The 15813-nt window shown below is 37.4% G+C and overlaps 3 protein-coding genes across 6 annotated transcripts; 1 reads left to right on the top strand and 2 right to left on the bottom strand.

Annotated features, from left to right (window-relative positions):
- The first annotated feature begins 1771 nt into the window (after positions 1 to 1771).
- On the top strand, positions 1772 to 5149 carry LOC100262152 (protein-L-isoaspartate O-methyltransferase 1). The gene is made up of 4 exons (XM_002278756.5): positions 1772 to 2033; positions 2765 to 3035; positions 3931 to 4095; positions 4693 to 5149. The coding sequence occupies exons 1-4, from the start codon at positions 1839 to 1841 to the stop codon at positions 4941 to 4943; spliced, it is 882 nt and encodes a 293-aa protein (XP_002278792.2). The 5' UTR covers positions 1772 to 1838; the 3' UTR covers positions 4944 to 5149.
- Positions 5150 to 5336: 187 nt separating this feature from the next.
- LOC100257045 (28 kDa ribonucleoprotein, chloroplastic) lies at positions 5337 to 8706 on the bottom strand. Its single transcript, XM_002278796.5, has 4 exons — positions 8077 to 8706; positions 7894 to 7995; positions 5961 to 6242; positions 5337 to 5638 (listed from the first exon to the last, which is right to left on the bottom strand). The coding sequence occupies exons 1-4, from the start codon at positions 8608 to 8610 to the stop codon at positions 5573 to 5575; spliced, it is 984 nt and encodes a 327-aa protein (XP_002278832.1). The 5' UTR covers positions 8611 to 8706; the 3' UTR covers positions 5337 to 5572.
- A 384-nt stretch (positions 8707 to 9090) lies between these two features.
- Positions 9091 to 14637, bottom strand: LOC100245094 (probable galactinol--sucrose galactosyltransferase 2). Of its 4 annotated transcripts, none has more exons than XM_002278853.3 (15): positions 14177 to 14634; positions 13607 to 13799; positions 12716 to 12978; positions 12521 to 12611; positions 12350 to 12398; positions 12175 to 12266; positions 11948 to 12055; positions 11738 to 11857; positions 11228 to 11638; positions 11008 to 11149; positions 10635 to 10702; positions 10292 to 10426; positions 9949 to 10172; positions 9769 to 9857; positions 9091 to 9679 (listed from the first exon to the last, which is right to left on the bottom strand). In XM_002278853.3, exons 1-15 carry the CDS (start codon positions 14568 to 14570, stop codon positions 9398 to 9400), a joined length of 2661 nt encoding a protein of 886 aa, XP_002278889.2. In that variant the 5' UTR covers positions 14571 to 14634; the 3' UTR covers positions 9091 to 9397. The 4 variants fall into 4 exon arrangements, with proteins under 4 accessions (XP_002278889.2, XP_010663069.1, XP_010663072.1 ...); XM_010664767.2 differs by having other exon boundaries at positions 13607 to 13819; positions 14177 to 14287; XM_010664770.3 differs by lacking the exon at positions 13607 to 13799 and having other exon boundaries at positions 14177 to 14280.
- Between the last annotated feature and the right edge of the window lie 1176 nt (positions 14638 to 15813).

Raw genomic sequence — 15813 nt, 5'->3', positions numbered from 1 at the left:
TGTTATCAAAGAAAAATTAGAGTTTTTCTCTAAATCTCATTATTCTAGTAGGCTTTGTTAGCTCATTCCCTAAACAAATTTTCAAATTCATACTCTTGATTTTAAAATATAATTGTTCTCTATTAGGCGTTATCAACTCATTCCTTAAACCAATTTTCAAATTCAAGCTCTTTGTGTTAAATGTTATAAGGCTTGACTATAGATTGAAGACTTTATGCTAATTACATGAATAATAACACTTGATGATTTTTATTGTATTTTGAACTTAAGGAATTGAGTATGATCATGTAAATAAACTTAATGACTTGCATAAGACATTCACATGTATATATTTATGACTTTCGATAATATAAATTGAAAATATAACTTTTTGGTACTACAATGTATTTAGTGATAGAATAATTAAGGTTTTTTAGGTATTAAAATAATGAACTTAGCTATAAGTGTTGATTGTTGTTCATCATGATTATAGATTAACAAATCATGAAATTGCTAAGATATGTCAGTATAACAAATAACAACAATATGAAACAATGTGGAGAAATCCACGTCACCAAAAATCATAGGAAGCCACCAAAATATCACCAATTTATCGACAATAGATTTTGAGAAGTTAATAACATTCACCTTGTTAGATTACAAACATTAATTCATGAGGTGGGAACATCCAGTTGATAGTAAGTCACACACCCGAATTCTTATATCTCATTATAATTACATAAGATATTGTACAGTTGAATTTTTGTAGTGGGATGTTAACTTCAAAATTGAATTCCGATGAGCTAATAATTACTTATAAGTCTTAGTGGTCCTCACATAAGCTTAGTTTCCATGGTGGCACAGTTAATGATTGTTAGTTGTGTTCTTTGTTTACTTGTGTATATAAAGGTGTTTTAGTAAATATATAATATTGCACAAGAGCTTGTATACAATATCTTTTAATTGGGATAATGGATTGATTAAGGCTAATTAATCAATTAGGATCCATGTGGACTAGTTTAAATTATCCAAACTCAAGATGGGTTAAAACCACTTCAAGCCAATTATAAGTTTGTATAAACTCTTCTTTAAGGGTTAGGGCTTCAGTTTTGCATTTCATTCATTCTCGAGAGAAAAAAGCTCTAGCCACCAACCCTCCTAGAAGCTTTTACCCCTCCTTGTCAAGATCTAGAAAAGGTCATTAGGTGGAAGGCTTTTGGGTTTATAAGATCTACCGTACATTCAATGTCATCCTCATTGATAAGATTTGATTTGAGAATATCCATATATCAGGTAAAATACATCTATCTAGATCCTAAAATTTTCTGTATGTATATTTGCTTATGTTGCTAGGATCTAGAGATCCCTAGGAAGATTTGCATGTACCCTAATTATAGAGGGATGGGAATGAAGTAATCCAAATGTTACATACAAGGGTGGCATACTAAATTATCGATTACTAGAAGTTTATGTGGTAGCAAAAGAAAATTGATTACTAGAGGTAACAAAAGAAATTAAGATTAACATAATTTCAAACATTCAGTGAAATAATAGAAAATTTTTATCCAAGCCCATAAAGGAACATACTCCATGCACAACAAGCCTTATTAATAGGAAAGTGGCAAATAGGAGCAGCCCAGGTAAGCCCGTAGAGGCCCATTCGATGAAGAATTGCTGTAAATGCATTGGACAAGCCCAACATGGAGGGCCCAAACAGTGAAAGGAGCCCAGTGGTGTTCACACGTGAGAGGTATAAGTCGGTGTAAGAGAAGCGTGCGACGTGAGTTGACGGTGTTAAAAGAGAGAGAATCTCCCAGAAAATTTTAAAAAATATAAAATAAAAAAAAATAATAATAAGGATGCTATCTCCTCTTGTGTTAGCTTACACTTGCCGCTATTGTGCGCCGCTTAACCACCTCTTAACCTTCACCCTCCACCAGCATCACCACCACCGGCACTCCCTCGCCATCTCTGCGCCCTCGACCACTCTATCTTGTCTGCATACCCCAAATCCTAGGTTCCTAACGGGGAACTCTCTCGTTTTCAAGATGGAGGTGCGTATCCCTCTCTTTTCTGAACTCCTTTTTATCATTCCAATATTATATCTGTGGTTGAATTTAAGTCAGTCTTTGGGGGATTCTGCTCTAGAAATGATTGATTAAGGTTGAGGGTTCTTTTTTGAGTTTGAGAATCTGTTATTCGTTTTCTGCCGCTGGAGTTGTAATTTCTTGAATTTCTTGGAGGGGAACATTAAATCTAGGTATGAGTATTGTGAGTTCCTGGATTTATTGCTTCTTGTTTTCTGTAATTATGGCGATTCTCATGATGAGTGGGTTCTGGCATTTGTTGTTGTGCAATTAATTATCTTCGCCTTTGATTAAAAAAAGAAAAGAAAAAAAAAATCCAATTTCTCATTTCCCATCCTTTAGAACAATTTTAGGGTTGGCTTGGTAGCGGAACTAATAACTGTGTTTTTTTTTTTTTTTTAAATTATAATTTTATTTTATTTTTAAAAAACATAAGAAAAAATATAAATGATGCTGGGAAAACTTGTTTGGTTACTCTGAAATTAGAAAAGTGCCAGCAACTTAAAAATTATAGGAAAAAAATTCCAACTTCCCATGCAAAGCTAGGAGACCTGTTTTTTTTTTTTTTTTTTGGCTTTTTTTTAGTTTCTTTTTTGTAAATGAAATAGGTTAGTTACCAAACAAGCCCTTAATAATTTTGAAAGCTCTGATCACCAAAGGAAACAATTGTAGTGAAGCTGTTTTATGATGATTAACAGCGATTCTTTTCTGGAAGTGGGATCAATAAGAATAAAGCAATGGTGGAGCACTTGCAGCGCTATGGAGTGATTAATTCGAAAAAGGTAGCTCAAGTAATGGAGACTGTTGACAGAGCATTGTTTGTGCCTGATGGGAACCCACCTTATGTTGACAGCCCCATGCAGATAGGTTACAATGCCACTATTTCAGCACCTCATATGCATGCCACATGCCTCGAGCTGTTGCAGGAAAATTTGCAGCCTGGAATGCATGCTCTAGATGTTGGTTCTGGTATATTTTAATTCTCATCTCTTGTGTTTCTATAATTTACATGCACTACTTCTATGATGCTGCTTTTTAATTTTAGTACTAAAAGAATATAGGATAACAAGATCTTCTAATTTACTCAACAGCATAACTTGCATTTGTTTATGGTTGGTTTTTTTCATCCTACATTGGATTTTCCCGTAGTTTCTTTGAATATATGACTTGATGGATGCCAACAAATCTGAAATGTAAGTGACATCATGTAATTTTTTTGTTGTACTTTAATTTCCTTAGCTACTGGTATAATCCCTTTTGAAGCAATCTTTTTATTAATGATCAATGAGACTGCATGCCATGAGTCCATTGATGAGAAGTGGGTAGGGAAAAGGCTTGAACCCAATTCCTACAATGATGAATATGAGTGCCATTGAAATTTCTTGGAAGTCACATTTGTATATTGATAAGACCATTCACTACTTGTTGCAGCTGGATCTCCTCTGGATGAACTTCATATCAAAGAGAAACCACCATGAAGTAGAGTGTAGGAGTTTCCTCCACTCATGATTAAATATTTCCTAGTAGCCTTGTTAGACCATGGATAATAGGTGGGAGAGTAAATTGGAATATTAGAGCTATGAAGATAGTTATTAAGTCATTGACACTGTATAGAAATATTTGGCCTCGAGTAGCTGTTGATGTTTTCAATATTATCATCTTCTTTAACGGTATGAACTTGGAACTTTTGAATCCAAACGCCTCAGAACATACTATCCACACCATTTTAACTTGGAACTTTTGAATCCAAACTCAGCATGATTCTACAGAAATGCAAATCCTCTGCAGTTTCTGGATTCTGCATTTCTTTGTGATTAAAGATTCTATATTACCTGACCATTTTTTTTTTTTTTTTAAATTTTAGGAACGGGGTATTTGACAGCCTGCTTTGCACTGATGGTTGGACCACAAGGTTGTGCAGTTGGAGTAGAACACATACCTGAGTTGGTTGCTTCTTCAATCAAGAATATCGAAAAGAGTGCAGCGGCTCCGTTATTAAAAGAAGGTTCTCTCAAACTGCATGCCGGTGGTATGTTTCTGGGACTTAGCAATGTTAACATTAAAAACAAAGAAGAATAAAAATAAGGAAAAAAAAAGGAAGAGAAATTGTGTTTATGTAGTTCAACAAATAGACAGGTTTTGCTCCAATTGAATAGGTCAAGGCACTCAGTCACAGTGACACTCTTCAAGTGATTTCTGTGTGTGAAATATCGTATACAAAAAAGGTTGGGAAAAGCTTCCCTTGGGCTAATTATATTGGAAGTGTGCATAAAAACCAAATACACGTTGGAAATGTTTGATCATGCTGATTTGTAGTCAGGTTAGGATGGTTTCTCTTTGAACCCCTCTTGGTGCATGTGCGCCAATTACTGGTGGGATCTTGAAGGAAAATAAATGACTGCTTGCTGTCATATGAACATCAATTGCTAGGGATGAATGATCCACTGTTTGGAATGAACAACGAATTGGCAGTTACCTATTTGCTGTCTAGTTTCTTTAATCTGCTTCATGTACTGTGTAAAAGGAAAGTCGATGAAACTAGAGATCTTCTCAGGGTATAATCATGGTGCTTATTTCTCCCTCCTTTTTTCTTTGGAATGCTAATGATTAAAATTCATGGTGATAGATGGAAGGCTAGGTTGGCCTGAGTGTGCACCATATGATGCAATTCACGTCGGAGCCGCAGCACCTGAGATACCACAGCCACTTATTGATCAGTTGAAGCCCGGTGGTAGAATGGTCATTCCTGTTGGGAACATATTCCAGGATTTGAAGGTAGTGGACAAGAACCTGGACGGCTCCATCAGTATCCGCAGCGAGACTTCTGTCCGCTATGTTCCACTGACAAGTCGGGAGGCTCAGTTGCGCGATTATTGAGCCTTCACCTTAACTTGAATAACGTGGCGCTGGGCAACAATTTGTTGCTCATTGGTTATAGTGTCTTTCAAAGTTCTGCTTCTGCGTAGTTGGTTTAAAGTCTAGGTTTGGAACTGTCTTTGTAAATTCTCCTGCTGCTAATGAAACTTGGCCTAGTTAATAAATTTTTAGTCTGCAATTAGTATGGACTTTTGAGTTATTTTTAACTGCTGTGAAATCTATTGTTATGAGACTCCATGTATTGTAATGTTAGGCTATCACATATATTTGGGCAAGGAAAATGCCAACTTGAATGTATCACCACCATCCATAACAGAAAATCCTACAATTAAAATACTATGATAATTCTGTCCAGTAAAACCTGAGAAAGAAGGATATGTAAGCTGTTGCACAGGTTGAAAAACATGATCATAAATTGTTACCAGCTCATCAGCAAACGTACAGAAAGAAAACCTCAAAGAGACTCACCATTATGACTTGGTAACTTTTGAACAAATCTTACCTAGACAAACTAAATTATATAAATGCTATCACTATAAATCTTAGTTGGAAAACAATAAAAGGAACAGGAAAGAAAGAGAGAAAGAAAGAAGCGGCCACAGGAAATTGAGAATTCATCTCATCTCATCTCAGAAGGCACTGCGCCTGGGTCTTTCCTCAGCTACATTTACTCTGATCGTTCTCCCATCCAGAGTCTGCAGCACCAGAAAACCAAATAAATGTTCTATTATATGTTCTTTCTATTGAAGAGAAGCTGAGGAGAACATGAGACATTTTCCAAAAGAGATGTTTTTATTCCTCCATCAACCCAAAAAATGGCATCAACTGTACCTTTGTTTTTCTTATTTATCATTGCCAATAGGGGATGAATTGGATGGACATTACGAAATAAGAAGCCAAATGAAGTCAAGAGTGTTTCATCCTGTATACCAATGTTGGTTCCACTGGTCTTTGCACACACATCATGCATTGTAAATGCTCAAATTTCAGCTTATTCTATAGTCCAAGAAAAAGTACCTGTCCATCGGTGGCTGCAATGGCATCTTCCAATTCAGTTTGGCTAGACATTGTCACGAAGCCAAAACCACGGGAACGACCAGTCTCTCTGTCGAAAACCACACGAGCCTCCACAACCTTACCATGTTCACTGAAAACCTGCTCCAGACGAGCACTGTCGACATCCCATGGCAGGTTACCAACATACATTCTAAAAGCAGGTTCAAACACGCGAGGGGGGCGTTCTGGCTGTGATCCTCGTGGAGCAGCCTTGTTTACAGTCAAGAGCCTTCCATCTAATTCCTGTTCAAGATACAGAAATCATGAACAATTCATAAAATCATTAACTTTTTTGAGCTCATAAATGCATGTATGCATAATGGAAGCATAGAGAGATTTTGAAGAGTTTGTAGTACTGAGAATGCATTCTAAATACTCATCAGTTTGACAAAAAGAAATTGAAAAAGTACACAACCAAACGATATAGATCCTCACTTGTCATGACAAGCGTCCACCTGCACATGTGGGTTGCATACACATAGACATTTCTAACCATAAGCAAGCATTCACATATGTGCTTCAAGATGTTAGTTATGCTCAGCACCAATTACCAGGTTCTTTAGGTGGTGCTATGTTGCTATTTGAGAACACTCTCAATCCCAGTGATGTCATAATGCAATAATGAGCAAGCTTAACAGTGATGACCTCCCTATGGAAGAGCTGTGCCCACAGTCAGCAAACATACCAGTAATGGTAAAGGAGGGAGACTGAAAGAAGAAGTTGGAAGGATGGAAAGTTTAAGTCAAGAGGAAAGGGAAGACAGCCAATTAGAGCATCTCAATAAGAATCCATGAAGAGAGACTGAAAGTAAAGAAAGAAAGGCCTAGAAAGATAACAAAGAATAACATTCAAATCCTTTCTATGGTGTAAAGTACTCAAATTAGGAACTCAAAAATGGATATCCTATTAGTCACTGCTAACACAGAGGGGCATGGACTTTGAACATTGATTGTTCCTACCGACTAACCATGGGTTGGGTTTATATTGCATTTGGACACGAAATCCCCAACTAGATTCAGTTTATTGATAATTGATTGGGAATTGGGAAAAGCATCTGAAATGAACCTATTAACCATCTTGACAACCTGCCAGTAAGTTGTTTCCTTAAAGTGGTTTAATTCTTTTTTATAGCAATTTCTTACAAAAATATTTAAAATTAAAATATCTCGATAACATCTAAAAATAATAAAATAATTTTTTTTTTAAATTCGAAAATCTTAAATATCATACAGCAAATAGAGATTTGGGTTGACTTTTGAGTTGGAAGATACAAAAAGCTAATCCAGATGCAATTTGCTTATAATCATGCCCCCAATCTGAAAACAACAACAAGAATATTATTTTGTGCAATAGTTGAGCATGGCAGCAAATTTGGGAAATTTCCAGCTCTATCTTTCACCTCATGTGTCTATGCAAACACCAAATTAACAAGAGGTGGAGTCTGGAGAAGATACAAAGCTTGCTGCACAAATGACCATTGGAATTGAGTTGTAATCTGATGTCATGCTTAGGACAATTACTGATGAAAAACACATACCATGATTGAAGAAAAGCCTCCATCTGAGAATGGACACAATGATTGCAGCCTCATTTTAGCTTGTTAAATACTTAAAATGACCTAAGATTGTAGCAATCATAAGGTAAGAGATAGGGAAAGGGAAAATAACAACACAAAGTGGGATTAAATCTTACTCATCTAGTGGATTAATCTCTACGATATTGCCCTATCAATGAAGGCCATGGTATTGAAACCACAAAAATCAGTTGTTGCTTTTTGGTCTTAGCTCTAGTTCTACCACAATACTTTACTAGATACACAGAAATTAATCAACTATTCCAAATAGAGAGAATCAAACACAAAAATGCATGAAGATAAACAAATAAGTGAACTCACATAACGATGAAACATATCCACAGCCTTTTCGGCTTCTTCAACAGTACTCATTGACACAAACCCGAACCCACGACTTCTATCAGTCTCCCTATTGTAAATAACCTGCAAAACAAGCAAACACCCAGATATGATATACCCCCAAATCCCCAAAATCAACAAATTCCAAACCGAACAGCTCCATACCTCTGCGATCTCCACAACCCCAGCCTGCTCAAAAAGCCTAGCCAGCCTCTCACTATCAACGTCATATGGCAAATTGCCGACAAAAACCTTTGCCTCCTCAGGCGGTTCCGAATAAGAATCCTCACCATCATCAACGACTCCGTCGTCGCTGATGGCCTCAGTAACAGCACCTTCGCCCTCGGATTCCCAATCGGATGCTTGGGCATCAGGCCCCTCAACCTCTTCATTTTCCCAAGTGACCTTCTCTTCCTGCTCTTCTTCAATTATCACTGTGTTGTCTTCTTCCTGCTGAGCCCAGTCCGAGGTCTGGGCAACGAAGGTGACTACAGAAGAAGAAAGGGTCTTGCTCTTAAGAAACAAAGATGGGGAAAAGAGTGAAGATTGAGAGCATGATAAGAGAAGCTTAATGGGTTTGTGAGGAGGAATTGGCAGATATGAATGTGGGGTTTTGGTGGAGAAGATGGTGGGAAGAGAGATTGGAGACCCATTTGGGATTGAGAAGGGCTTCAAGAGATGGTGAGTTGCAGACGACATTTTTAGAGGGAGAGAATGTAGAAAGAGAAATGAGAGGGTTTTAGGGGGTGAGAGGATAAGGAGGTTGGAGATGAGGGTTTTGAGAGGAAATGAGAGTACTTTATATGGTGCACAATGGGCTGAATATTATGGGCTTCAGATTTTTTTATGGTGGACCCACAGGCCCAATAAAATTCTCCTATGAGAGGAATGTGACTTGTTTGTGAGGTAGAGTTTTGTCAGTCCAAATATTATCCTTTTTTGGTCCACTCACCTAATGTCGTTAAACTGGGGTCCATACAAATCAAATGAATCTCTCTTTTATCTCTTATAAACATGAAGAACTTCACCCATTAGACTATCATCACTACAGATCCATTGAGTGAAGCTATAGGAGATAAAGTAACATTAATCTTGCAGATGGTGCATTTTAATAGCATGATAACCTGAGTTGATGCCTGTGAATGGGTTCTAGTTCACTGTGATGGGTACACAATCAAATTTAAGAAGCTCAATTTGATTCAGAAATCATTAACAATCATCCGCCCATCTATATAACATCAGCTTCATATCAATATAAATCACATTTGGAAGCCATGTCTGCAAGAAACCACATGGCAAGCTAAAAACTCATCTTACCCTAGTCTGCTCCTTCCTTCAAGAGCTTGGGTGCCATACTGAATTACATTTTTGTACTGATAATTCTCCAAGGATGGAGTTCATAACACATTGACGGAATCAAATTAAGCTCATACAAAATGTGTATGGAATGCTGTTTTAGTCTTGTGGCTTTGATTGCTCAGAAACCTCAATACACGATTTTGATCTCTCTTAAGCTGCATTCTCCTTGGAGTTTAAGTGTCAACAATCCACCCTCAGCATTGTATTGGAATTCTTCCTCCTGCATGTCCACAATACAAGATAGTGGTTTTTTGCTTGAGTATGCTCCAAATCGGCCACAGCCCCGCACACTGATCTTTACCCTGCACCCTGCAGGATGATTAGTATGCTCCAAAGCTTCAACCGCTCCACCGGAGTTGTACATGTCAAGCAATCCAATGGGAGCAAATTGAAGATTCTGACCCAATACCTGTTGCAGTACCCTCTTTCTGTATAAGCATTTCATGCCATCCAATTCAAACAGAATAATATGACAGAAAGGGCGAATGATTTTCTCACCCTAACTGGACATATGGTGAAAATTTCACATTTTAGAACTGCCAAGGACACTTCAAGGTTTGCTTTCTTTGACAATCTAGAAAGAGATCCTACAATATAAGAGTTTTGATGGTTATTCTTGAAAAAAGGGTTTCCAATGCAAAACCAGGATCCAAATAAGATGGGAAATTTGAAATAGACCTGAATAGAATGCATATACAGCAGAGTCTCCACGCCAGTTGTCACCTGCAACTTGGTCAAGATATTCAACATCTAGGGGACTGACATGTCCTGAAAGGAAGGTAGGTGTAGATGCCAAGACGGGCACTGCTTCAGCATCTTTCATTGGCCAATTTCCTGCTCCTTGGCAATTGAAAACACCAACAACCCCTGATAACTTGTTCAAATTCCAAATCTTCAGCAGACTGCATACTTCAATATAGATAACTATTGTTAGAGAACTATATATGTTTTGCGTGTGTGTGCGTGTGTGTCAGTCACCTACCCTTTGAGTCAGCAAAAGGTATTTTAAGAGAAACTTCACCTTTCCCCATCCATGACTGGGTCCTTGAATAAGCAGTCCCGCGTAGGTCTGCCAGGATATTTAGCTCTCAGTACAGATCCATCAGGCAATACTAGCCTTTTGAGGATCCTGAAATCATGTGTGCCTGGCCTGTCACTGCAGACACCAGCAAAGTAGTGAAAGGCTTTCTTCCTTACAGTTGTACTAAAAGGGGAAGAACAACAAGAGAAAGTATCCATGCCTGAACTCCACAAAGAAATGGTAAATATGTATGCCTAAACCCAACAGATAGGAAAATACTTTCACAATGTTTTCTTTTCCAAGAAATAGATGCAAACTTATTCATTAATAATCATGCCCTCACCTTACATATACTGCACAGCCACCCAACGCTCTTGCTGCCCCATGAAACTCAGCTGTGCTATGGTTGCTCTGCAATGAAGAAAGAAAGTACTTGATACGTGGCAATCTCTAAGTAACCTTCCAAGAGCCAAAAAACACTGGAAGTTGAATGAGGGACTGTGTCCTTAAATTATGAGTTTGAGGCATCTATAGCACCATCTTTTACATGCTTCTACTTTGTTAGTCCAGTTTTAGTTAATGAAAATTTTGTCTCAAACTGAAATATGGTACCATGTTATTAGTGCCAAATCAGCTCAAATCTTTTGATAGTAGAAGTTTTCATTATGTGCCATCTTTAGAGAATGAAAATAATATGGAGAAGGAAGAATTCTTACATGGAACGTGTCCCAATCCGGTACCACAATCTCCCCAAGCAGAAGACTGTTAAAAGCTACAGAGGCAATATGTACAGTCTGAAATGTTGGTTCCTTTGGCATGAAATCCTCTGATGCTCTTGCAACTGCACTCTTCCTTGAACTGGCAGTAATCAAACCCATTTAATCAGAAAAATACCCTCCAGCTTGGTTTATGTTTAGAAATGAAGGATAGGCAAACCTGTAAATGGAATCTGAGTTGTGACTCATGCAGCAAATCAGGCTGTTATCTTTGAAATTTCTCGCAATAGATTCATCCAGTGCAAATTGATATTGTCTAGTCAGCAAAACCCTTCCACCATACCCCTTACCTATGGTTTCTAATATATTCTGAACATCCACCTTCACTCCATCTACTCCGCTACTAGCAAGATAGCCATGCAGATCATTATAAAAATGAAAGATTTTTTCAGGGTCAATCATCCCAACTCCATATTTCTCCAAGCTGTCCACAGCAATATCTCTAAGATTTCCTATGTTGCCAGGTGATTGAATTGGGTATGCAAGCTTGGGATTGTATTTTTCCATCATTTTGGAAGATGGAAGGACCCCTCCCCAATAGCCAATTATAGCATGCCACATATAAACAAATCTGCACAATGAAATATTCTCATTGTAAGAAACATTGAAAAAATCTAAGTATGATAAGCAAGAGAGAAGTGAAATTCTGCATTGAGGGAAATTACCTTACTTGAGTCTGTATCTCTCTTTGATGGTCTGAATAAAATCATGTAGGTCAATGCATGAACTCTCTGAACCAGAGCTCTTGAACTTACTATTTTCTCTTATATCCACCAATCTGGTTGCAAACCTATGTGTACACAGAAAAGCTAGTGAGGTGATAGCAATTTGATGTTACTAGATTTTGGAAGGAATACAATCCCATGAAAATAAAACCCACTGTGTCCCATCTATATGCAGTTTACTTCCTTTGTGGAACTCATTTATCGTCTCTTGCCATCCATCATCAATGATCAAGAATTTTGGTGGACAGCCTCCTTCTAAAAAGCTGTCAAAATATAATAAGTTAAAGACAAAATGAACCCTACTGAACTTATTGGACAAGTTGAAAACTGGTGCCATTTTCATTTAAATTGCTAACTGAAATATGTGTGTCCCTTTTTGTACCTTTGAAGACCCTCTCTTATGCCTTGTGGATTGACTTCAGTATAAAAAGCATCCCATGTGCACCATCCAAACCAGTCCAAATGTGGAGGAGCCTGTCAATTAAAATACAGAGGTTAATTGAAATGATATTCCTATTGTGATTAGCATATGCTCTAAAGATTTCATTTTTCATCACCTTTTTGTGTTCAATGTGAGCAAAAGTACCTTTGCGTTTCTCCAGTATCCTATGCCAAATAAACAATAAGCATTTGGAAGTGTAAGGATTCATCGTTCATCTCTTTCAAATAACAGTAGCTCCATATGAAGACAGGTAATTAACTAGTTTAGGTCTCCAAATCAATCATACTTGATAGAGTTCTTAAGGAGCTCAAATGGGTTGTCCCCTGAATTTATTAGAACTGCTTCCAACACTTGGGAGGCTTGGACACTGGGATCTCCTGGAGCAATAAATAACCATAAAATCGAACCAAGTCAGGAGCGGAAATAATGAAATGGGGTTTCAAATATGGAGCTAAAATAACAAAAAGAAAATTAAATTTACCACTTTCTACACAGAACTGGAGCACATTTTCAGAAGTCCCTTGTAAACTTGTCCGAAAGGGTCCATCCAACACGGGTAAAAACAGAACATAGAATGTGCTTTCAGAAGTCATGTCAGAAGAATTCTCGTCATCAAGGGCAGACTCTTCTCTTACATCCAAGAGAAGCATTTGAGTTTCCATTGGAATTTCACTCGCTGATTTTCCTACTCGCGGTATCATCCACCAAAATTTAGCCCTAAAGAGGCAAATGAACCTGTATCCCCTGCAATGGCCACAGACAACAAATTACATAAATTATTCCATAAACAAACAGATTTCAACTGTTATATAAACAAAAGGAGTAGTGATATCAAAATTTTTTTATTAAAAACTGTTTATTTATTTTATAAATTTATTCAAGAAACTATTTCCATAAGGAATAAAACACACATACATGACAAATGCATAAACCAAAACTGAAAACACCCAATGTCAGGTCTCCCACTCTCATGGAGGGCAAGGCAACAAGGAGCATTATGTGATGGTAATTCAAATTTAGGAGACTTCATTAGGGTAACTACTAAATTAGTTGCTACATATTTTTTTTCTTTTAATAACAAATTTTGAGCTTGTACATCCAAACACCAAATGGGTATTCATAATCATCCAACTGTTAATGAATAAACTTCTATTTTTAAACAAATCTTTTCATAATGCTTTCTTTGGCTGCACACACAGCAAAAGAAATGAAAATTTGGGAATCCCCAACAGCTTGTGCAGGAGGTGCTCTTGCAACATCCAGAATTTGTTTTTCCTTCTCATGACATTTCCCAGCAACCAAACATGATCAAGAAAACACACCAAGATCAACAAATAGGAATAGAAAAGCATTGCAGATACAAGAAACTCACTCAAGAACACCAACATTGAACACATGACGTGATCTTGGCGCTGGTGAAGTGGCACCAAGGAAAGCTGACCCGGAGCTCTCTGGTGAAACGACGAGATTTTCTGCAACTCTGTTGCAAACAACTCTGCCACCCACCATTAGGCCACTGTCAGTGATGCTAGGCTTGGCAGTGATCGTCATCTTGGCACCACCACCTCCAATACCACACCATTTTCTTTGATCAACAAAAACCCCCATAAAAAAAATAAAAATAAAAATCCTTATGAATCATAAAATTTAAGTACGGATAAGTTGATTAATGACAAAACACAGTACAGTATGCAGACAACCAACATCTATTTATAGAAAATCACCCAGGCTTTCCCCTCCTTATCCTCCAAATTTTCCATGATAAATCTCACAATTTCATGAAAATTAGTCGTTAAGGTAAAGATAATTATATTTAAGATGATAGCGTCAATGTGAAGTGTGATCCATTAAAACAACAAATTACACAGAAAGTGAAGCTAAATCAATTATCATATGAAAAGTTATGGAGGTTAAGAATCCTTAATATCATCAACATCCCTACCATCACTATTGCCATTGGATTTCCAATCGGAAACGTGGGGATAGGATCCGGAAATCTCTTGATTCTGCCAAGTGAGCTCTTCTTCTTTGATGACCACTGTGTTGTCCTCACCTGGTCGAGCAGAGTCTGAGGTCTGGCCATCAGAGGTAACTCCAGATGAAGAAAGGGTCTTGTTTTTGAGGAACAAAGGTGGTGGAGAGAGTGAGGAGAGAGACCATGAGAGATGGAGTTTGAAGGGTGTTGAAAGATATGGAAGTGGGGTTTTGGTGGTGAAGTTGGCCGGGAGAGAGATTAGATACCCATTTGCCACTGGCAAGGGCTTCAACAGGCATTGGGTTGCACGAAACATTTTGAAAGGGAAAGTCTTCAATAGATGTTGAGCTGCAGACGACATAGAGGGAGAAGATAATGGGGAAGGAGACAAGGGTTTTGTTAAGCAGCGGTGGTTTCAATTAAATAGATAAAGATAATATTGATTTAAAAAATTTGAAGGGTTTTTTTTTTTTTTTTTTTTGTATACTTTCGTATTAGTAGCTAAAAACTTAGGGAAACTTGTGTATTAGGGCCTTCATTTATACAATATATGATATTCAAATCCTAACTTTATGAAATCTGGAAACTAATTATTAATGAGTAGAATAATATGAGAATTGTGTACTCTCTACTAAGTCAATTTTATATGCCTAAATTGCCCCCCATGTATGCTGCATTAGCAGCCAAATAGCTTCCACATCATACTTAAATAAAAAAAAATTGTGAAACTTGTTAATTGCATAAAAAACCACCTAACCCGACAAAGAACTGGGAAAGAAAAACCAATTCTTTGTTTGAACTAGAAAAAATTCCCAAATTTGATAGTTCTCCATCCCTAATTTGCCTCTCCCAAATCTAAACATTTGGTTGTCCCCTTCTCTCTCTCTCTCTCTCTCTCTCTCTCTCTCTCTCTCTCTCATTTTAGGGAAAAAAAAACTTGAGCCAAAATTGGAATCGACATCTAACTTTCTTCTCAAAAACTCTCGTAGCCCTAAATCTGCATTTTAGTTTGTCAGAAACCAAATTTGAGATTTTCCCGAAGTCGGAATCTCAAAAACTTGTCATTTTAGAAGGCCATTTCAAATCTGAATCGGCCAAAACCTTCACGCCCAACAAACCCAACTGATGCCCAATATGAAATTTCCCTTTCTTTCGTCCTCTCATAGTTTAGGAACATTTATCTCCTTCGTCTTCATGTTCGCAAGCAGGCAGAGCGTATACCGTGTTTAAATTTGCAAAATTCCACACATTTCAGAGAAGAAACCATGAATCGAAAACCGTGTTTAAATTTGCAAAATTGGACATATTTCTGAGAAGAAACCTTGAAACAAAAACCTCAATCTACATTTTTCTTTGTTGTGCAGTTGCTGAAGAAGCAAATGAAGCACTTCATGGTAAAAAGGTCCAATTAAAAATAGGGTTTAAGGAGGCAACAATGTGATTAAAATTCTGGTTCAACTGAGTGAACCCGAACAAAAACGACAAATGCGAAATATTGGCTTCGTGAAGAAGAAATCTCCTTTTCGTCTGATTGGGTTGCATTTTGGCCTAACCCCCGCCAAAATCTTTAGGTAATTAATTTATATTTAGTGGTATTTTGTTTG

The sequence above is a fragment of the Vitis vinifera genome, chromosome 17 (genome assembly GCF_030704535.1).
Source record: "Vitis vinifera cultivar Pinot Noir 40024 chromosome 17, ASM3070453v1".
In the NCBI taxonomy this organism is placed as follows: domain Eukaryota; kingdom Viridiplantae; phylum Streptophyta; class Magnoliopsida; order Vitales; family Vitaceae; genus Vitis; species Vitis vinifera.
The sequence above is the reverse complement of the archived record's forward strand: the minus strand, read 5'-3'. Positions and strand labels throughout refer to the sequence as shown.